The sequence below is a fragment of the Leopardus geoffroyi genome, chromosome D1 (genome assembly GCF_018350155.1).
Source record: "Leopardus geoffroyi isolate Oge1 chromosome D1, O.geoffroyi_Oge1_pat1.0, whole genome shotgun sequence".
Lineage (NCBI taxonomy): Eukaryota > Metazoa > Chordata > Mammalia > Carnivora > Felidae > Leopardus > Leopardus geoffroyi.
The window spans coordinates 72,741,162-72,764,987 of record NC_059329.1 but is presented as its reverse complement, the minus strand read 5'-3'; the positions used below and the strand labels follow the sequence as shown (position 1 = coordinate 72,764,987).

Sequence of the window (23,826 nt, the reverse complement as noted above, 5' to 3'; positions counted from 1 at the left end):
TGAATAGGATGGTAGTACTTGTGATAGGGAGCATTTTGCTTTGGAAGGAGGAAGCTGGGATTGTATTTTCACTCCTCCTGTTCTACCTTCTCACACTAATTTGGATAGGGTTGCTTTCCATAAAGGCAACTTTACCATAATGAATCATTTGGAGATGAGATTGAAAGGGCTCTTTTTGATTATTGAGTCAAACCACCTGCATTAAGCAGGAAAGAGCCTACTCTGTTCCTTACATGAACATACCCAATCTTTCTTGAACACTGCTAATGAATGTGCCTTAATTATCTTGATATGCAAATTATCCCACTGTTTGATTGTCCTCTGCAATAAGAAGTTTTCCTTGCTTTCCAAGAGAAATGTAACCTTTTAAAAGAAGAACAACTTCAAGCCATTATTGCTTTTGTTAATATACCTTTCAATGTGATGACACTTATTTTTTTATATTATTAACCTTTTAAGTATTATTTTGGTATTACTGCATTCTCATGACCTCTAGGCATTATTTTTCTAGGTGATGCAAATTGAGTTCAATAATATATCTCTGTGTAAACCACATTCTCAAATCCAAAGTATAAATTATAAACCTTTGCTAATAAAATTTTACAATCAGGTAAAAATTAGAAATGAATATTTATACATTTCATTTATCTTCTTTATATTTCATTACCATCCCAGAAAATGGGAAACCTTATTTAATAAAATGATTGGGAACTATTTTGTAAACTTTTGCTTTCATTATAATTTAACTCTGATTTGTTTTCACTGCTGGTGTACTGAGAGTACCTAGAATACAATATTCTCAAGTTCATCAAACTTCTGGGAAGAAATGTGCCCTCATTTAAGCATAAATAGATTATGGTGGCATAATAGAAGAGATTCATTTACCCTGAAACACACAAAATGAACATTTTTTTTTTGGCAATTACTGTTATTTAGGAATTTTTTGTTTAGCTCTAGTGGTGACTTAGTAGCTTTTTTACAGAAGGACTGGGTTAGCTAAGATTAAGCTAATGTAATCCATAAACAAATTCAGAAAAGTTTGCTCCTGAATTCAGAGTTAATATGTGGCCTTCAGTTTTTGAAATTATTTTGTTCCCGGTGTGCTTCTACCAAACATACCTCTCTCATTTTTTTTGTTGTTCTTATACTGGCATATCTTGTATAGGGGTTGATTATAGTTTTTTTTTTAGCTTTCTGAAATTGTGAGTAAGAATAGAGTTTTGCTGTCCTTTTGACTACTGTCCTTGGATCCATGAGGATGCACACAATAAAGCAAGGAATGACCTGAATCTGAGTTTTTTGAGTATTTGGAAATTAGAGAAAAAAATGTAAATTCATGCCTATGTTCCCTACTGGCTGCCCCTCGAGAAAGAGCCTGGGCTCTAAGACTGTAGGTGAGCCATCAATTCCAGGTTGTGTGCTGCCCCCAGGTATAGCAATGTAAGGCTTCCAGACATTGAGGGCATCTGAAGACAGAATTAGACCTCTACTTCCTGCTTTCTGGTAAATTGGTGACATTTTTGTGCCTACTTTCCCTTTTCCTGGAAATGTAAATACAGATAGATAGAATAGATGTTTTATTAGCAACACAGTCTCTGAGGTATCATTTTTAGTCTCTTTGTACTTGTTCTGTGTGTTAAAAGCTTAAATCAGAGAACTGGAGAGGTGATTTTAAAATTTCTGGGTTACCAAGAGTTTCTTGTTAATCCTTTACATGTATGAAATTTGAAGGCTTTTGTGGTATAATTCTCTAAATTGGGACCCTCACTGGACAAGATCCAGTGAAGAGAGGAGGTGTTGGAATCCCCAGAGCAGTTGTGAGGTCTCAGTGTGTATGACAGAGGCAGCAGTTTGTTCTCTAGTTGTTCATCTCTGGACAAACGAGGCCATGGGAGGACTTCACTGTTAATAGAGCAGGATCTCTGTTAGGTAACAAACGGATTTAACAGGACTTGATTGGGATCTGGTCCTTTTTAATATAAAGAATTGTCAGATATAAAGGGCATATGCTGAACTATTTTTTATGTGACCTCAGTCTCATCATTTTCAGATAGACAACCAAGACATAGGTAATTATTATACCGATATTTGTTTCCGGGGGGCTTAATTACTACCCTTTCCCTAGTGAGTCCCAACTACCTTACCTTTTTTCCTCAAAGTTTTAATATCTCATTTTTTCTGAAGCTACTCTGATACCCTTGAATGATTGCAGATCCCTTTCCCTTACAATGGCCCAGGTTTCTGTCTTGAATTATGGGGAGGTTTCCCAGAAGCTGGATTAAATGGCATTTCAACAGATTACTTGTGTCATACTACAAGCTCTTCTCTTCCCTGTTAATTCTGAGCCAGTGTCATACAAGAGGTCCCTGGTGCCCCGATTCTCCTATTTTTAAGGCTATTTGCCTGTTTGGGGTATAGGTTAGGAAGGTTTTTTACTTCACCTCCTTTGCTTCAGCTTCAAAATTCTGGTGTCTGGGTTTGTCCACTATTTCAAAGGGCTCTTCATTATTCCTCATTTGGGTGATAGCTAAATGGGTTCCTGGTGATCTTACTGATACCTGGATCCAGTGATGTACGTATAATTTAGGCATCTACCATAGCCTTCGGTTCATTTAAAGCATACTAGCTGCTTTGGTGATTCTATATAAAAAAAATACAGTTATTTTCATAAGTGCACTGGTATCTCTTTAATGGGGAAGAAAGAGAAAAACAACTGCAGAAAAGGACACCATGAAGACAATAGACTTGACACTAGAGTAAGTATTTATCTCATAAGAAAAGTTCTGTGGAATTGTTTGAGACTCTCCATGCAAAGAAACTTGCTCTGTTAAAACTTGTCCGATTATACTTCTCTAACTTCTGCATAATCACACCCCTTATTCCCTAAAGCCTCAGATTGTAAAAAGCAAGCAAATAAACAAAAATTCTTGATTTAGTGGAAGTGTTTTCCTTGAGATTATTTAGAGGAAACATAACTTAGAGGAAAAGACATTGCCTTATTTATCTCTGTCACTAATTTGCTGTGTGACCTTACAGAAGTCACTTTATATCTTTGGACTTCAATTTCCTCATCTCAAAAATGAAAGATTTGAGCTGTAATCACCAAGTCTCTTGCTGCTTTTAACTTTCTGGGCTTCAAAGTTGAAACTGTCTTAGCCAACTCAACCTAGCCCGGTAGTGTTGTTTAAGTTGAGTGTCATATGGTAGTTTGAATACTAATGAATTGCCAGACGAAAGTAACTGTCTGGAGTTGGTAGGCACACAAATCAGCTAATAGCTGAACCTTGATAGAATGTTGTCCCATGTGCCTGAAAGATCTTCTTACTGTTCCATTACCAAAAAATCATAAAATATTCTCATCTCTGGGGCTGCCTGTCCCGTGACATTAGATGTTTAAAGTATGATGTCTCTAAGGTAGTGGTAGTGTGCCTTAATTCTCTGTTGTTTAGAATATTGAGTACATTCAGTTCAGGGCACTACTATTTAAGAGCGGGAGAAACAAATTAGAACACACTCAAAGGAGAATGATCAGGATGGCTGAACCATGTCTTATGAGGAAGAAATCAGAGATGTTTTGCCTAGAAAAAGAGAAGATATAAGGGTAGTATAATAGCTGTGTGTTTTAAAATGTTGTCGTTCTGAATGTTTACATGGGATATAAGAAAGGTTGAAATATTATTAATATTTTATTAACATTAATATAATAATATTCTATAATATTCTTTTGTTAATATTCTTACTAATAGGAATGTTTGGCAACCCTGCACAGATGGAATGGACTGCTTTGGGAGGTATGGAGGTGTTTAAGGAGAGGCCAAAAAAATTACTTGTAAGAGATATTGTAACAGTGAACATCACTACCACCAACATCACCATTTAATGAACACTTACAATGTTACAAGCACTGTTCTAAGAGTTTTTATTTTTATTAATTCATCTGTTTTTCATAACAATGCTATGAGATAGGTTCTGTACTGCTGTTATCACTCCCATTTTATAGATGGGGAAATTAAGACACAGAGAGGTTGACTAACTCACCTGTGTTATATGGCAGGTAGATGGAAAAATTGCGATTTAACTGCAAAATCTGGCCCAGAGAGCCTATGTTTTGTTAACTATTATACCACCTTTTTCTGCACAGGGTATGAATCTTAGGTGGGATTGAGCAATTGGATTTTTAAGGACCTTTGAATCTTGAGATTTTGATTCAATATGTGAGGGTGATATGTATAGATGAGGCAAAGCTTTTCTATATGCTTGTCTTGACAAGTTGGGGAATTTAGTATTTTTTCTGTATTTTATTTCCATTTATTAAATATCATGGTGATGAGGACATTTAAAAAAACTTAGTATTGTGATTTTTTTCTTTGAATCAAAATAACACTTTAAAACAATAGCTTTTATTTATTAGACTTGAGGAATCATGACACTGTAGTAAATAGTGTTGATAAATTTATATTCTGATGAATAATGAATAAATTTATTATTATTAAACAGTATAATAATAGTGTAAGGTGGCATGGTTTTGTGCCAACTTTGAGAATGCTATATAAATCTAATATATTCTACCAAGTTTCAGGTTTTTTTTAAGTTTATTTATTTTGAGAAAGACAGCATGAGTGAGTGAGAGTGGGGCAGAGAGAGAGGAAGGGACACAGAGAATTCCAAGGAGGCTGTGCACTGCCAGCGCAGAGCCCAACGTGGGGCTCGAACCCACAAACCATGAGATCATGACCTGAGCTGAAATCGTGAGGCCTGAACCCATGAACCATGAGATCATGACCTGAGCCAAAATCAAGAGTCATACACTTAACAGACTGAGACGCCCAGGTGCCCCCAAGTATCAGTTTTAATAAAAGAGAAAAAGAATAAAACTTTGTTTTACTCTTAGAGTTAATGATACTTTTATCAAGAATAACCTGCTGTTAATTGGAACCAAATTCAGTATTTTCATTTATTTAAGCTTCCTTAAACCAATGCTTTTCCTAAAATATGTCACATTAGAGAAAAATGTACTTCTTCCTCTGAGAAAGAACCTATAAATGTTAGCAATTTAGTTTTCAGCATATTAAAAAGGTTACAGTTCCTTTGTTAGCAAGAAGTTATTGGAACCTAGATTAGGTAAAGCTTTATCTGTCAGTCACCCCATAATACTGTAGTAGAATATGTCTTATACCGCACAGTTGTCAGGTAGTTTTGGGCTCATCAAAAAAGAGCGTTTGAAGTGGGGAATCAGAAAAAGCAGTACGTATCTAGCGCATATACATACATATGTGTATATATATACATATATATATCTTGATATATATATCTTAATTAAAATATATTAAAATACATGTGTATATGTAATGTAACTTGAATGCTTAATTGAAACTTAAAATATATAAAATGCAGTGCATACAAAAGGAAGGGTGTAGAGCCATCTGTTCTGGCAGAGAAGACTGATCACTGACATGGCTGAATTGGTAGTACACCAACTTTTAGTTGGTTTTATTATTGTGTTTAATTTCTTTTTTTTTTTTTAATTTTTTTTTTCAACGTTTATTTATTTTTGGGACAGAGAGAGACAGAGCATGAACGGGGGAGGGGCAGAGAGAGAGGGAGACACAGAATCGGAAACAGGCTCCAGGCTCTGAGCCATCAGCCCAGAGCCCGACGCGGGGCTCGAACTCACGGACCGCGAGATCGTGACCTGGCTGAAGCCGGACGCTTAACCGACTGCTCCACCCAGGCGCCCCTGTGTTTAATTTCTTTACAGACATTGCATCCCATTAATTTCCTTCAGTCAAAGACTACCAAGAACACACCTGTAATGGAACAAATTGGTTTTATTACTCATTACAGTCGGGAGAACACACACCACAGGGAATCATCGAATGCCTCAGTAAGAAAGTATTCAAAAGAACATTTTGTAGGATTTGGGTTTTGTTTGAATGATTTGAGAGGGTTTAAGGAAACAGAATCTTGCTGTAGACTGGAGGCTGTCAGAAATCAGGGACAAACCTATAATTTGGTATCCCAATAATCTTATCTGGGAGGGGGGCAGGTAGACTAGAATGAGGATAAAGCTGTAATTGGAAAGGCAGTATAACTGAAATGGAAAACAAAAACAAAAACAAAATGACAACAGGAGTGCAATAAGACTGGACACATTTAATTCAGCCTTGCTAGTGGGTGGAGGAAAGAGTAAGAGAGGGTAATATTCTGTCCCTACAGTTAGGTTGGGCAGCAGGTAGGGAAGTTGATTCATGCAGCTGCATAGAGAGGCTGTTTCCTAATCATTTCTCCCAGCACCAGTGACTTCCATTTGTATGTAGGTTTCAACTCCATTATGTAGGGCAAGATTCCATTCCTGACCTATGGTCTTTGCTTGTCTCGGTTCCTGACATCTTGTCTGACTTTTGCAACCTCAGCCTACAGTTCTCCTCTGTTTGCAGTTATGACTACCCTTTCATATTCTTGGTCAAGGTGCAGTTGGCAACCCAGATGAATTAGAGCAGTAGTGTACTGTAGCTGCTCCAGGACAGAATGGAGATAACCCATATGCAGTTAGGTTAAGTGGGAATTGATAGAAAGTATCCCTAGAAAAAGCTAATTACCAATGTTAAGGTTACTGGGGTTTTGTGAGGGGTCAGGTCTTGGAATTTGTTTGGGATGACTTTATATTAGTTTGTGATTTTTTGAGCATTGATATAGAAGAGAGTAATGTCATGTAGTATTTATTATTATACTTAGATGAACAAGAATAAATTAAAACCTAAAAATGGTGCCAGTGGTCATCATGACTGTATTTTCAGAATTAAAAATGGAAACACAAGACTATTGGACAAAGGGCGTTTGAATTTAGTAAGAGTAGTTATCATTGTTCTGAGCACTTTATATACTATTCATTTCTTACAGCAACTATTTGAAGATATAATATTAACTCCATCCCATAGAAAGGCAGAGTCTAAGTCCCACCCTCTTGACTATGTGCCAGCTTTGGTGTCTTACTATTGAATAGATTGCACTGACAGTTACATGGCATGACTCTTCAGACTAGGTTAGAAATAGTGATATAGCTTTCATCTGACTCTTTGTGGGGGTATGCACCCTTGGCAATCTGAACTACCATGTAACAAGTCCAACTAGTCTGAAACTAAAATCTTGGAGAGAAAGATCATATGAAGGGATCACATAGAGATAGAGGAAGATGTCCAAGAAACCCCAGCTTCCAGCTCCACACTCTTGAAGTGCTCCCATTTGTGAATAAAGAAGCTTTGAGATGACTCCAACCTTAGCCACTGACTTACTGGCAACCTCATGGGAGATCTTGAGACAGAATCACCCAGCCCAGATGCTCCCAAATTCCTGATCCACAGAAACCATTAAAAAAAGAATAAATGATTATTATTGTTTTAAGCCCTGTCTTAGGGTGATTTTTATACAATAGATAACTAATATAGGGTACTTCTTGGTAACTCTTAGATTAGGGTTAATAACAAAGTGGAATTCCTGTCTCTAGGTAAAGTTCCTCTCTGGCAATGCAAGGTAAAAAAAAAATATTTAGAAGGTAGGTGTTATTGGAATTGTGGCATCTTTTACTGTTGAGAGTGACTTTATTATGGCCTTGTGGAATGGGAAAAGCACTGGATTTAGAGTCAGAAAACCTACATTTGGGTTTTAAACTAGTTCTGCCAGTTCTACCTGTGTGACATGAAGGAAGCTACATGACCTTCTGAGTGTCACTTTTCTTCTTGCTGCAAATGAAGATATGGAACTTTGGTATTCAGTTCTTGGCAACCCATTTTTAGAACAACATCTAGAGACTCGATTGAATCAGAGGAGAATGATGAAGGGTCTGGTAATCATGTCAGATGGGAAATGGGTATAGAAACTGGAGGAGTGTCACCTAGAAAAGAACTATTAATTCAATCCCTCCCTTAAGATATTTGAACAACTCTAACTTACAGAAGAGGAAATAGATTGATTTTGTGCATCTTTTGAGGGCAAATGAGAAACAATGGGTAATAATGATAAGGATCTAGATTGTAAGGATTCCTTTTTAAATAATTAAATTTATTAGAAAATACTATTTGAGAGCCTTGATTATTTTTCTGGGTTCAAATTCAGGGAAATTATAATATACTAACTCTCTAGATATCTTCAAGAAGACTGATTTTTTTCTCTTAAATTCTATTTTATATTTCCTTCAAGAATCCCTTCATAAAATTATTTTTGTTTTTCTTTATTACATAAACTGTGTTCATCAATGATAAGTTAGAAAACACATAAAGCAAAAGGAAATAAAAATTACCAGTAATCTCATTGCCATTGAGAGATCACTATAAATGTTTTGGTGTATATCTTCCCAGTGTCTTGTTTGTTTGTTTTGTAGCCATGTTTACCCTTATGCACACATCCAACAAAATTGAGGTTATGTACTAATCTAACTACAATTATCCTTTTTTTCCCATTTAATACATATTTATTTGTAAATAAATTATTTCTACAACATTTTTTGGTATTCGTATTCAACCTTGACAACAATATTTATTTTCTCTTTAAAAATAGTATTTATGGGGCGCCTGGGTGGCGCAGTCGGTTAGGCGTCCGACTTCAGCCAGGTCACGATCTCGCGGTCCGTGAGTTCGAGCCCCGCGTTAGGCCCTGGGCTGATGGCTCAGAGCCTGGAGCCTGTTTCTGATTCTGTGTCTCCCTCTCTCTCTGCCCCTCCCCCATTCATGCTCTGTCTCTCTCTGTCCCAAAAATGAATAAACGTTGAAAAAAAATAGTATTTATAATAGAATATTTGCAAAATATGGATGACTTCAAAAAGAAAATTAAAACTACCTATTATCCCAATACTCAGAGGACTGTTAACATTTTGTTGGACATTCTGGCATCTTTTCTTCTGTACATAACTTTTCCTAAAAAAATGTATATTGGTGTTTCTCACCAACATGCTTTTTACTAACAATACGTTATGAATATTCCCTGATGTCACTACATTTTCTGCAAAAATATGATTTTTAATAATATCAAATTATTCTACCATCTGGACCAAACCATAATGCCCTCAAATGATCCCTACAACTGGATATGCAAGTTGCCCCTAATGGTTCATCACTATAAACAACACTATATTCAGCGTATATAATATTGTTTTTAATGGCTGTGTGGTATTCCATTGTGTCGCTATGTCATCTTTTATTAAATAAATCCTTTATTTTTTTAATGTTTCAGTTCTCAATATTTTGCTTAAATAAGCAATCCTGTCACTATTAGAACAAATCTTTACTCCTACCAGTATTTTTTTTTATTATTCTTGACATATTTGGTGAGGAGTTGTTTCAAGTTCAGCAGCTGGTGATGTACTTAACATTTTGTTGGATGCTCTGGGGGCATATTGAAGAAACATGAGACATGGCCCCAATCCTTCAAGTGTTAAAATTAAGTTGCAAATATGACTAATACATGCAAAATAGTAATGAATAATTTATTGTAGTATATTATTAAATGCTAAGTTGTGTGGTTCTGATTAAGTGCTTCGATGTGTATTTCAGGGGGTAGGAGGGTAGTGAGGCCCAGGATAGTCAGGCAGGACTTCAAGGATGAAATGCAGTTTGATCTGAGCTTTGAGGAGTGGGTTGAGTGAATAGTCAAAGAGAATGTGGGCCATTCTAGAGGAAAGGAACATGAAGCACAAAAGCTCAGAAATGTATATATTTGATATATTCACAGTACCATGAGAAGGCTATTTAAGTTTAACATCTTTTTATTGCCACTGCTGAGCAATCAGTTTTGAATAACAACTTCTGAAAAATCTGAGCAATATTTATTTTAATATGTTTTTTCCAGTTTATTGAGATATAACTGACAATAACATTGTATTAAAGTGTACAACGTAATTATTTGATATATGTATGTATTGTGAAATGATTACCATAATAAGTTTAGTTAAAATCCATCACTTCACATGGAAGTGTGATTTTTTTTATTTGCTTTTAATATTTACTTTTCTATCCCTTCAGACATGGAAACATCTTAATTAAATATTCCTAATTTGTGAAAATTGCTTATGTTTTCTACACACTTTGCCTGATGATTTTTTTTTTGTACTACTGTGTGGTTTTTCAGTCATCTGCATATAATATTGTATTGTATTTAATTCATTTCCAGCAAAAAAAAAATGCTTTAGATAATCTGAATCAATGTTATTCTATTTCTTATGTTGGGACTGGGATTCTCTTAAATAATATTTCAAAAATGATCTTCACTGTTAGGCTTGTTGATGCCACTGAGGTTGGGAGAAAACAAATTTATAGTAAATTGTCTTTGAAAGAACTAATGCTAACTCAGGCCCCATATGCTTGGCTTTTGTGATGTTCATTTGTTCAGTCATGTTAATACAGTGGTGTTTTCACAAGAAAGAACAAAAGAAGAGAAGTAATCTCTTTTATGTAATTTTTAAAAATCACAAGTAACTGGCCTTCTTAAAAATGTTCGTAATTATATCCATATTATAACATTAAGGCAAAGCACATTTATTTTATTGCCTTCATAGGGAATGAGAATGAAAGGACCTATACATCAGAATCACTTAGGATGTTCATCAAACTTCACATGCCTGGGCCCTACTCTTGGCAGTATAGAGGGAGGTGAGGGAATCTGCATTTTAACATACTTGTAGGGAATTCTAAACATTGAAGTTTGAGGACTATTGCTTTGAGACCAAATACTGTCTCAAATCTCTCCTCCACAGCTGTGCTGCAGTAACATGCAGCAAGACTCGACAGATATCATTGGGCGTCTTTCCTCAAACTGAATTTCCTAGGACCTGTTTTGTTTTTAGGAAATTACATAATAAGTTGAGCTTTTTTTTTCCTTAATAAAACTTACTTAAAAGTTAAAAAAAAAAAAAGCAAAACTAAACAAAACAAAACTATAGATCTTTTGTCAAGTTTTTTGTTTTTTTGTTTTTTCCTAACTTGGCATTATTGGCTTTTATCCAACAGTACTCTCTTCATTATAAGTGTTTGGACTTAGTACCACTTTACTCAGATGAATTGCCTATAGGTCTCCATTCATGAGACCATCATTCCTTAAGTTTTAGAAAGTTAAAAAGTGAGGGCCAGAAATAGTAAAATTCACACCTTTCCATTGTTCCTAAGGTTGGTATAAGATGACTTATATGACTTAAGTCATTGATGATTTTATCCACTGCCTATGTCAGTGCCTAGTGACATATTGCAAGTAATTGTTACTTAATAATAATCCCAACAACCCTGAAAATAAGTTTTATTCCTACCTTGTACAATGATAAAAATACTAAATGCCTAGCATTTATTGAGTATAGTTATCTCATTTAATTTATATGGAAACTTACTTCTCTACGCTCCATTTTCCTTTTCTCCCCCTTTCCGTACCAGTTATTACTGTAACTTTTGCCTCATATTTCTTCCTCTACTTCTTAAAGCTTGCTGGGCTTCTTTGTGAAGAAGGAGAGAGATATAGGAGCAATTACAATTGCCACGCTTCTGATGAGAATCACAGAGACTAGCTCCTTTACATAGTTTTTTGTTGGGCAAGAGAAAACCCACGCTCAGACAGATGAGGTGAATGTAAGGTTACTGATGGGTGATGGCTAAATAATAGTTGTTTCCAACACTCAGTTCTGATTTAGAGAGATATAAAAACATTTTCTTCCTGTAAACTTTTAGGTGTTTATTATTTTCAGTCTCAGATTTGCATTTTTTCCTTGCAGATGAATCTGACCCTCTTACCAGTTAGCTAACTTCTCTGTACTGTGAAGTAATTCTTGTGCAAATATTTCTGTAACAGACTCGGCCTTTTTAAAAACAACCAACCAAACAAAAAAACCATAAAAGTAAACCACTTTTAAATATGTGTGACTATGTGCTAAAATACAAGTGGTGAAGATAAGGAATAGAATGAGGCTTTTGTAACTTTGACAGTTGTGTAGCTAGGAAAAAAAAAAAAAAAGATTCTGCTCAAACCCTAGTGCACAAAAATATTCTGGTTGGCTAACTTTGTGGCACTGATTTAGATGTTTTATATGTTTTCTGTTGAATAATTAATATTGGATATTGAAGCTAATTTCTCTTTTGGTTCTAAATTCAAGGATAATGTTATTGTGATGTACATATTTTTAGGCTGTGGGAAGAGCATTTAACAAAAGTGCCAATGGAAAGAAAAACTTTGTCCAGCTTAATAATTAATAATTATTGAGTCCAAACTATTTTAAATGAAAGGTGTAAGAATAAGTAAAGTGTCCATATTAAAATGAAGTTTTTGAACCACTTGGATTGGTTTCTAATAAAAAAAACAGTTTGAATCTGCAATTTCAGGGTAGTTCTTTTGATAATTGCTTCTTTCATGTTTAGTATTTTTAAAGCAGAGACAGCTTACTATTATTTGTTCATCTAAGCCTCATATGCTGTCATTCTGAGTTCGGGATTTTTCTCCAACGATATGCAGAGAAACAAATGTTCTAATGGTTTTATTTTATTTTGTTTTTCTAGGAGTCAGAGAATAATAAGTTATGTTCCCTATATTCCTTCCGAAATACCTCTACCTCACCACATAAGCCTGACGAAGGGAGTCGGGACCGCGAGATAATGACCAGTGTTACTTTTGGAACCCCAGAACGCCGCAAAGGAAGCCTTGCCGATGTGGTGGACACACTGAAACAGAAGAAGCTTGAGGAAATGACTCGGACTGAACAAGAGGGTATGTGTGGACTTAACTGTTGGGCTTTATTCTTTTAAAGATTCCAGGCCTTTTAAAAAATGAGTGGGATTTCAAGGGCCAAAGCAGTGCGTAATTGGCACTAGCTAGGAAAAAGTTATTCAGAGGTTACCATGGTGATGGCAGATTGTGATCCATTGAAAGTATTAAGCAGATAGCTCCATTTTTCTAAACTTTGAGCATTTTATTTGGTTCTTATGATAACAAATTAAGGTTTTAAACTAACTGCAAGCCTTACCCTTGAAAAAGATGTAGTATGGGAACTTTTGCAGCTGCAACTTAATTTTTCATTTCTCTCCTTCACTTCCTTTTAATGGATAGTGTTTTATTATGAAAAGACCAACTGTTTAAAAGGAAAAAACAAACAAAAAACTAATTTATTTCTCATTTTTATAAATATTACAAATTTATAAATATTATTCTTTCACCTTCAAATGTTGTAGAATTGAGAATTGAGGTTTCTAATATCGTGAAAGCTAAATGCTCAAGGGAGAAGTGCTGTGACACATGACATCTGTTGCAGCGTCCCACATCTCATCTACCTTCTCCACTCTCTCAAGAGTCCACTTAGGTTCATGTAGGTCCTAAAAAACAAATGAAAAAAGACTCTATCATAATATTGTTAAATTGAATAAATCAAGTAAGTGACTGCTATACTTATGTGTGTCCTTTCATTCTTTATGTATAGATTTTAGACTTTGAAATGTAGGGCAGTTAATGGTTCTGTATTTATTGCTAACATCATAAGTTAAATTTAGACTTCTGTGACACTATCAAGAAATGGGGATATAAGGGAATTTTTCATATAACTTAATTTTATTCCTCTAACGGCTTAAAAGTTTAAAAGTTTCAAATCAATTTTTGCGGATGTGTCCATCACATCAACACAAAAGGAGTTTCTAAAAAGTATTACCTAACTTACCAACCAGATTATATGGCACAAATGTCAATGCTTTTTGATGACTCGGGATCATGATGCAATAGACTATGGACTCCAATCTAACAATTACGTGACCCTGCATTAATTCTTCAGTCTCCCTGAGCCACAAAATGTAAAATTTGGGATGGTACTAATACTTGACTTGGAAACTCAAAAATTTTGAGAATTAACTATAATAATGAATATAGAAGTCTCTTATGAACAGTAAACTACATAAACTTGGGGTATTGTGATGATTGTCATATTATAAATGTCAATTATTTTATCATGCTATAATGTAATGATGCCCCTAGAGATCATTGAGATAATTAGGACTGTTTGGCCTTATGGTTATTTCTCTGTAATTATGAAACTTTGGAATGCTTGTGTCTGCTTGATATAGATATTTTTTTCGGTGCATACATGTGTGTGTGTGTGTGTGTGTGTGTGTGTGTGTGTGTGTGTTGGTTTCTCCTTTTTCAATAACAGGTTTCACGCTATTACTTTTTGCTTTGTTGTGAAAAATTTCTAATTTCTTTCATTTTTCATTTATAAATTATGAAAATATATGATCATGACCGCTGGACCATGTGTAAAATATACATATATATATCTGGGTGAGTTGCTTAGAGATTCTGGGTAATATACATGATTTTTAGTGCATGGGCTTCTCCCTGCTCAGACACTTTATTTCCCCTACTTGGTTATGTTCTAGAATGATTGAGGCTGTCAGATCAATAATGTCTGATTGAGATTGCTAGATTATTTTTAATTATGATTTACCAAAAAGATGGTTTTAGTTCCATAAGAAAGAGGGTTTCAAGATACTTTAGAGAACTCTTTAATGTAAAAATAAAGAAATTGATTTGTGATGATTTTTTTTGGTGTGGACTCCTGGAGAATTTAAAATAATTTTTATCTTGCAAGTCATGGTTAGTTTTCCGTTCTTCCTCCTTATTACTGTGTGTCAAAGGTTTGATACAAGAGAGGCATTTGCAAGATGAGACCTCTCATTTAAGAGTACTTTATCACTCACTATATTCCTACTATCAAAGAATATTTTTATGTGCTTTACTGAAATTTGTTTTCAGTATATAAACTATATACACTTTAGGCATCAGAAAACCAGGCATTTTTTAGTGTGTATTAATGTGTATATTAAATATAAATATGTAGTGATAAAAGTAGGTTCTTCAAACTTACACATTCTACAAATCTGGAAGGAATGCTGAATATAATGTATGAAAGAAACAAAGCTCAAAAGGTTTTGACAAACCGAAAATGTGAACTTAAAACTGACCCATCAAGATAAAATTTAATAGATCTTCTTGTCAAGTCCAGAGAGTATGACCAAAACTCCTAGCTGCACAAATAATTACTGAAGGAAATTCAAGTAGCAGACATAGGAATTTTTTAAAAAGCTTATGAGGTTTAGGTGGCAGAAAGTGCACTGGGGTCCACATGATGAATATTGCCCAAAATTTGCCAATGCTGCCTCAGTCAGCATTACTAGAATTACAGTATGTAGCATTCAAGAAGTGGTAGTCCCATTGAACTCCCTGCTCAATAGAATGCATCTGAATTATTGTGTCGGGTTGAGAATTACCACACTTTAAGAGGGACTGGAAAGCATTGGGATATTCTCAGAGGAGAAAAGGTGACATGATAACAGACATACAATTATATAATAAGAGGGATGGTTGAAGGAACTAGTATTATTAATCCCAGAGAAAATAGATCAAGGATGACAGGATGGTTGTCTTTAAAGATTAAAGTCATGTGGAGGAAGAATTGGGTTCATTCTATGTAGCTCCATAGCGATAGAATGAAGATCAGTGACAAGAAGTTGCAAGGAACCAGATTATCATTTATAACAAGATTAATTGTCTAACAGTTGTACCTGTCCATGTATGGAAGATAATAAATTGCCCTTGGAGGCTTGTGGCAATCTTAATTGCCATTTTAATAGGGCTAGGGGACAGGAGATTGGTCTTTTCCTAATGCCAAGGCTCTATGAATTTTTATGAAAAACAATATGCTTATACAATATTTTATAGTTCATCATATATATGTATTTGTAGTTCTAATCAAGAACTACATAGTATCATGATTACTTTTATGTAAGTTTTCTTTTTATTTTACAAGGTGCTGTATTAGAACTGAGGAATTCTTATCTGTTTACTTTTTCTTTTTTTTTTTTTTTTTTTGCCTTGGATTCCTTTGGTAGTCTGGTGAAGCCTACAGGTTATTTTTTAGTTTAAATAGATAAAGTAAAATACACGGGATTACAAAGAAAATGAATTATATTAAAATATTAAATAATTTTATAATTTTGTGATATGGTAGAAAGTGCTACTTTACTAATGTATCAAACAACAAGATCTAATGGAGGGACTCAAAATATCAAAATTTTAAAGTAGTGATAAACATAAAAGACATTTTGAGATATCGTTAACAAGTTCAGTGCGATCTAAAAATACATTATAATTCTATCAGTTACAGTGTCACTACCAATATTTTATGGCTTGCTGCCTGCATCCACAATTTGAGGAAGTGCAAATTTTCAATTAGAGGTTAGTGAAAAAGAATTTTTTCCAACCAGGTTCACCATCCAAGGTCCCTGAATTCTGTAGAAATGAGAAAAGAGGAAGGGGTGCATATGGGAGAGTTATTAGGAGATAGAATTGTTAGGAGTTGACATTTAAATGAGGAGACCAAGGGAGAGGAATGGTTCAAATGTTGCTCAGGGTTTTTAAAACTTTGTGTGAATAGGAGGGTGTTAAGACAATTAATAAAAAAAAAAAAATAGAGGAACATGTTTTGGAGATGGGAGCCATGAAGATTTCTATTTTTTGAGTTTGTTTCCTAATTTAATGACCTGCTTGGAGCAGTAGTACAGAATAGTATAACAGATATTCTGATTCTATGACAGCTGTATTTCAGGTCTAAGGAGGTGTAATAGCTCCAACATTTGCCTGGCTTTGACCCTTTAAAGCCCCATGTCCCTCTCCTTATGTGGGACAGCTCTTATCCCATGGGACATAGCAGAGCTTTCAAAACAGCTTACTCACCTCTCTCTCACCTCTATTTCCTGGTTTGAAGGCCATACCTCATGAATGACAAGCCTGTGTGATTGACATAATAAATGACTTTTCCCGAGTCATTCTTGTCCTGGAGAATGTTTTGACTCTATCAGGCTAAAAGCCTTCCCCCTCACTTCCCCTTCTATACCGGAACTGATCTATTAAAAGTTCATTTATTATGGTCTATTTTAAAACAATATCTACATGATAAAGCATAACTCTTCACATAGCATTAGGAAAGTTATTCTCTTACAGGCAGATCCTTTCATCAGCCAAATAATTGTCCAGTGTTTTATCTGCCATCCCTCAAGAAATGCCTTCTTCAGAGCAGTGATTTGACTGGATTGCTGAAACAGTGATGAACAAAGGTGTTCTGTCTGAAGTGCCTCTTCTGAAAGTGAGATTTGTGGGAAAATAGACAAGGTTTCTGTTTTTTTGTAAATGTAACCTTGATTTTTTGGTCATAGGTACGTAGGAAGATAGATGATAGATAGGTAGATAGATAGATAGATAGATAGATAGATAGATAGATACATGGATAGATGGATAGAATGAATACAGAATCTACCTTTTAAAATACTGTTGATATTGGTGGGTAGAGTATGCAGAAAGACTTTGATTATAGGTTGAGGTTAAAATGCTTCCAAGATAAAAATCCTTCAGCTGTGATTAAATGATGAATTTTAGTTATCCTTGTATCACCCATCGTGTTGCCAATGTTGCTGGGCTCTAACATAAGCGACAGTTGTCAGAAAATGAATACTTTAAAAAGGACTTCTATATCTAAATACATATATTTAATCAGAGAGTCCTTTGGCTTCTGAAAATAAGTTGTCTAATGAGAATTTCATTTGAGCAGCTGCGACTGAGGAGGTCAACAGGCATTGCCTAGGAGAATATGGCCCAGCTGGTTAAATCTGGTTGTTGTCGTGATTTAAATGGTCAAGTGCTGCTTGTAATCCAGGACCGTCTGTTTGTAAAGGGAAGAGTGAGTGCTTCAGCATAATGTACAGCTGTTTTAATCTCTCTTTAATAATAGTGCTTCAGCCACTATCATGTCTTGTGTATCATACTACTAAGTATATGATCCTAGGCTGGGTAAACCGGTTTGGGTCAGGTTCTGGAGGCATGTGAGCTTGGAGAGAAAGGGATACAATGATATAAACCTTAACTCTCTGACAAAATAAAATCTTCTTTCCAACTTTTTGGCTCTTTTAAAAGACGTATTCTTTAGGTAATAATTATTGTGATCAAAAAGGAGTGATATAGTTTGTAGCTAGATAGAAACATTTGAATGAGTGAACTCTCTTTGATAGAGGCCGTAAACTTAATGGAAAGTATGCAGGATTGGTACAGTTGTATAGAATATAATTTGGACAGAAATTAGAGTATTTGTCCAGTGCAATTGTGTGCCACAAGCTATCATGATGGAGAAAGTATGTGGTTTCATTTGACTGTGTATGTGGAGAAAGGGCAGGAGCATTTGAGCTTTGGATTCCTGGTGGGATAGGCTTTCCAATGGATTATGCAGCTGTTACCCTGCACAAGAATGAACACGTGTTTATGTGTATATCTGACAGATTATTATCATTATTCACATCTCTAAACAATAATTTGGATTTTTACATATATTTTTACTGAATTATATTTAGTTAGGATATATGTTGGTATGTATTGCTTATCTGATTGCTGTTGCTGTACTAAAGAGGGAATGTGGTGTAGTTTCAGCAATGGGGAAACTCAGTTTTGAAAATCATGTTTCTGAGTGAGCTAGATCTGTGTTTGACCATAAATTCTATTATTTAGAGGGACCGTAGAATCTACCGATTGAGAATGTGGGCTCTGGAGCTAGACTGCCTATGTTTGAAATTCAGCTCAGCATTTACCAGGGGGATGACATAGGGCACCTACCTCTCTGTGCCTCACTTTTCTCAATCAGAAATTGGACATAATTATAGTGCTGTCATAGGATCAGGATTTAGTTAATTCAACTAAAGCATTTAGAGCATCACCAGCATATAGTAAGTGTTCAATAAATGTAACCAACATTACTTTCTAGCTGTATGACCTTGAACAAATGACTTAGTCCTTTTGTGCTTCAGTTCCCTCATCTGTAAAACTAGATGAATGGTACCTACTTTTCAGGGTTGTGTGAGGATTTCACACATTAAATAGATAAAACACATAGCTTCAATAATTGTAATTATTACTACTGTTGCTATTGTTATATTGGAAGAAACATTTTTGAGGGAAATATTACAGGAATCTCTCTCTCTCTCTCTCTTTTTTTTTTTTTTGGTCACAGACAGAATCATAGGAAATGTCCCATGGTGTTAGGGGATTTAGCATTTGGCAGCAATGACGTTCCTGTTTTCTGGAAGAGCAATTCAGTTTAACTCTCCTTTCAGGCTTTTTGGAAAGGCTGATAGTAAAATTTCCCCACTGAAAGCCAATCTTCCCTGCTGAGAAATATGCGGAATATGATGTTGTCAGTGAGAGAGGTTGGTAGAGCCTTGGATGAGGTTTTCAGATAGTACCCAGTTAAGAGCAATGTGTTTTTGTTAGAGAAAAAAAATCTATTAAAAGCTCATGCTAAAAAAAAAGTTTAACTTTCATACCATGCTAGAGCATCAAAAGAATTTTTTAAGGCAAAATTTATGGATGTTAGGTTTGCCACTGTTGTGATTGAAGGGTTATATTGGTGAAGCATTTAGAATTCGAGATCCAGACCCTTCTTTATATTTCTCATTCATGGAGGTAATAGGAAAGGCTTTGGATTTTGCATAAGAAACACATTAAGTATTCATTACAAATGCCCCCAGAATTATTATTTCAAATAAGTTGGAAATTTCAAGTCATTTCAATGCTGAAGTTCCCCAACACCACTCATAATCTAAGTGAAGAAGCAATCAGGTATTCAGAGCAATGCTGATGCAACTTCATTTCATTTTTTCTTCTTTTTAAAACACTGCATCTTTCCTTCTTATGATATTTGTGTCCTCGCTCCTGTTTTAAAGCGTTTGTAGCATATTCATAGCAAATGCAATCTAGTACAGATAGTTTAAATAAACATACTTTCTGAAAGTATTTTCCAATTAGGGATTAGAATGTGCTAGAACTACTTGTGTTTGAATTATGAAAATCATTATGTTTGGTTTGTTTTTGTGTTAAGTATATTTGCTTTCTAATACTCTGGAAACTGGACATCCTCTCATATAACTTTATAAAGGATATAATCAGCCTGAATCCGGTGAGCCCCAGGCTTTCTGGACAAATCTTGGTTATTTTAATTTGCTCTTGTTTTACAACTCCCATTTACGGTGTTGGCAACATACTAGTTGGTTGAATCTTTTTCTTAACTTCATTTTGTGTGCCTGTACCTTGAAAAGATACTTCATATTTGTTGGTCCATTTCTATTTCTGCAGATTTAAACGTTCTTTTCTTAAAGCTCTTTCTCGAAGAATGTTAAGAACAGATACAGGCAATTGCTTTTGACTTTTTCTCCTATTTACCTGGGAAGCAAGAAGGTGCTCTCCTGGTATTTTGTTGTTTAGAAAAAGGATGCAGCTTTCTGATGGTTTATTAAATAAGCCATATTCTTACATGGTTTTTGAACCTGTAGAGTTTGAATGATCATTGTCATTTCACATTTCTTTCATTGAAAATTAATTAGATTGACTTATTCAGGATTTATTTTGGGATTCTTAAAAGTAATAAATTCTTAATATAAATTAGTAACACTACTGAATCAACCTGTTTTGTTCACCTGTCCAATCTCTGTTTTCTACCTAGATGTAACTATTGCCAGAACTTTGTGTTTATCATTTCCCCTTTTGTTTTAAGACAGTTTTATGTGTCCCAAAATATTGTTGTTTAGCTTTGTTTTAGGACTTTGTAAAAATGGTACTATACCATAACCTTCTATGTCTTGTTTTTTATACTCATAATTATATTTTAAGCTCAATGTTGCTGTATACAGCTCACACAATTTTGCTGTGTCTGGTTCATTTTCATTTTCATATAATATTCCATGTGTTGTTCCCTAGAATGATAGTCAGGAGTATAGTCTCCTGTCTACTGTCTCTGGACATTTGGATGCTATCATTTTCTGCTAGTACAAACAATGATGCTGTGAACATTCTTGCACCTGTCTTCTGCTGCACATGTGCATGAGTTATTCCCAAGAGTGGAGTTGCTGTTGACCAATTTTTGTATTCTTTTTCCATTCTGTTGGAAAACATTACAGAAAGAAGTTGGGACTACAGTGTGTGTGTGTGTGTATTATAATCCTTGAAAGCTTTAACTTAACTGCCTATACCTTTTGGTTCCACCTTCCTCAAAATGTCTAGTACAGGTTTCTTTTTATCATTGAGCTTTTCAGAAGTTCACAAGAGCCTTTGATGGACCCTTCACTGCAATTTTCCTTTTTCTTTTGTTGTATCTTAATAGAATATCTTCAACATTTCTTTCAACTGTGAGCACAAATGTATTGTCATTCTCTCACTGAACTATGATTACTAGATTTGTTAGGGAACACTGTTTTCCCATTTTGACTCCTTATTGACGTTTCCAGTTTGATGTGGTATTTGAATTAAAGAAATTCCTGATCTGTAACCATCTCAGCTTCACAATCACTTTTTTTCTTCAATGCCTACTTCAAATTCAAGATTTGACTAGCAAATCTGTTGATTATTGCCACTATTCTATCTAGCCATTAATATTGAAATAGTCTTCTAGCCAGTTGACTTATTACCTGGAAGTCTTTACCTTTTCCTTAGAATACTTAATTTGAGAATCCATTGATGTACTGGCCTGGATTTGGTACATGTTCTTGTCCTGACTCTGGTAACTTACTAGGGTAGTACCTAATAATTAATTAATTAGTTAATTGATTGATCTTAGCAAACATTTCTTAATTCAGAAATTATGGACATTAGTCTATCATTAAAAGCCAAATTCTAAAATTCTGTGCTGCTTTGATTTTCTTTTAGAATTTGTATCTCAATTTCAGCACTATCAGTGATTTTCTTTTTCAAACTATTTTCAGGCTAAAAGTCATCCAGATCAATCTTCTGACTCATTTTTCTTTTATTATGCTTGAAATTGCCCTTTTTTATTCCCAGTCTCTTTTTTCTGATGTGATAATCCTCATGAATATAGCAATAAAAAGTACCATCCAATTTTGGTGTGTGAAGAGTCACTGTCCAATGAAGTACTTACAGACAAAACCATGGATAATTGGCTCAGAAAGTGCCATATAGGGTTTGAGAGATTGGCAAACAGAAGGTAGTATTGGTAGGATACCATGATCCAGAAGAAGGTAAAGGTAAATAATTCTGCCTTTGGTCTGGGCCTTCAAGGGAATTTATAGCCATAATTATTAACCATATAAGGCTATGGTTTAATGCTGAATAACTGTGACACCTAGACCTATCATAGCTTTCTTAATTTATGTTTTGAGGGTTTAAGTATAACTCAGGAGCCATCACTGAGAGACCAGACAACTTCCACAATGAAGTCATAATATACAGACCATCCACTAGCTTTGGGAGTGCAGAAGTTAGAGGCCTGTGGGCATCCCTAATTGCTTTCAGATAATGAATTGAAAATGTGTAAATACAAATAAATGGTTAGATAAAAATTGAAGGTATAATGAAACTATGAAAAATAACTATGAAAATGTGACAAGGTATTGAATTATTTGCAACAAAAACCATGCGGCAGCAACAACAGCAGCAGAATCACTATGCTAATGTATGACTTGTGAATGAAGGCGCCCTAGAGTTAATGGGCATTCTTTAGAGTAGCTAACAAACTGTGTACACTGGGGTCCATTCCACTCCAGAATGCAGCTGTAATTTGTTTAATTGGAACTTTTTAGCAGACGCATCAGAAATACCTCTTATCTTTAATTTTTTGCTTGTGTCATAGATGGGAGAGATGGAGAATTTAAAAATTATTGCATAAGCAACATGTTATTTTGGAGCTATCTCTCTTTGTTTTCAGGTAGAAGAAAGAGACTGGGGGAAATTGCATCATGTACCTAATGTACAAAGTCCAAAAAATTATCCTTTGACATTTTTGATAGTGTTTGATTTTACCACCTATAGTGATTCAGTGTCATTTTGGAATACAGAGGACAGCAATAAGTTAATGTTGTTTGTTTATAAATATTATTGACTCAAATCTCATGTGTACAAAAGGCTTATGTATTAATTTTATTTTTTCATTATTTTTATTTAACCTTTAAACCCCCATTCTGACTAATAGCAGAAAGTCTGATCTCAGTTCCAAGTAAACTTCCAGTTACGTGAGAATTTAACTTCAGTTGGTTAGAATTATGCCCCCTTTACTTCTTCATGATAGTCAGAGGGTTTAGGCATTTTACTAGCATTGGAGCATTGGTATCAGGTCAATGGTCATTAATCTCTATTATGCTCAGAATAAAATTCATTGCTTAAGATCCAAAACACTGTACTCTGGCTTTCAAGGCTCATTTTATGTTATTTTACCTTTTTCTTAGGCCATTCCAGCTATATTGGTCTGGTTTGTTTGTTTGTTTGTTTTTCCCTCAAGCATGTCTTAGTCCCTTTGTACTTGATTTTCCATGTATCTAGAATGATTTTCCTTGAGATCCATGTATGTTGCCTCCTTCTTGTCATTCAGATCTCAGCTTAATTACCATTTCTTCAGGGAAGCCTTACTTAACCTTTAAATCTTAAATAGACCCCCGTTACTCTTTACTATATTGCTCTGTTCAATTTTCACCTTAGCATTTTTCACTACCTAATATCCTCTTGTTTATTTGTCTTCCTTATTGTCTCTCTCACTCTGCTAAAGGGGGAAAGTCAGTGACAGCAGAGACCCTCTCTGATTTGTCCACTGCTGTACTCCCAGTGCCTGATAGTGACCGGAACACAAGATCCTTATTAAATGTTTGTTGATTGAATAAATGAGTGAAGGTTGTTAAATGATCTGAAGTCATGACTCTTGTTCTTACCTTGCTTTTCTTGTGTCTTCTTTCTTTCTACACTCAGGCCTCTCTTAACCATACCTTTGTCTTTTATAATATT

General features: G+C 34.9%; 1 protein-coding gene across 20 annotated transcripts in view; it reads left to right on the top strand.

The window, feature by feature from the left end:
* The window catches only part of SOX6 (SRY-box transcription factor 6), a 619,662-nt gene that overhangs the window by 267,818 nt on the left and 328,018 nt on the right, over positions 1-23,826 (top strand). For all 20 annotated transcript variants that reach the window (XM_045484620.1, XM_045484628.1, XM_045484622.1 and 17 more), the window contains one exon: positions 12,525-12,732. In XM_045484620.1, coding sequence (XP_045340576.1) covers positions 12,525-12,732 — 208 coding nt within the window. The remainder of the gene's footprint in view (positions 1-12,524; positions 12,733-23,826) is intronic.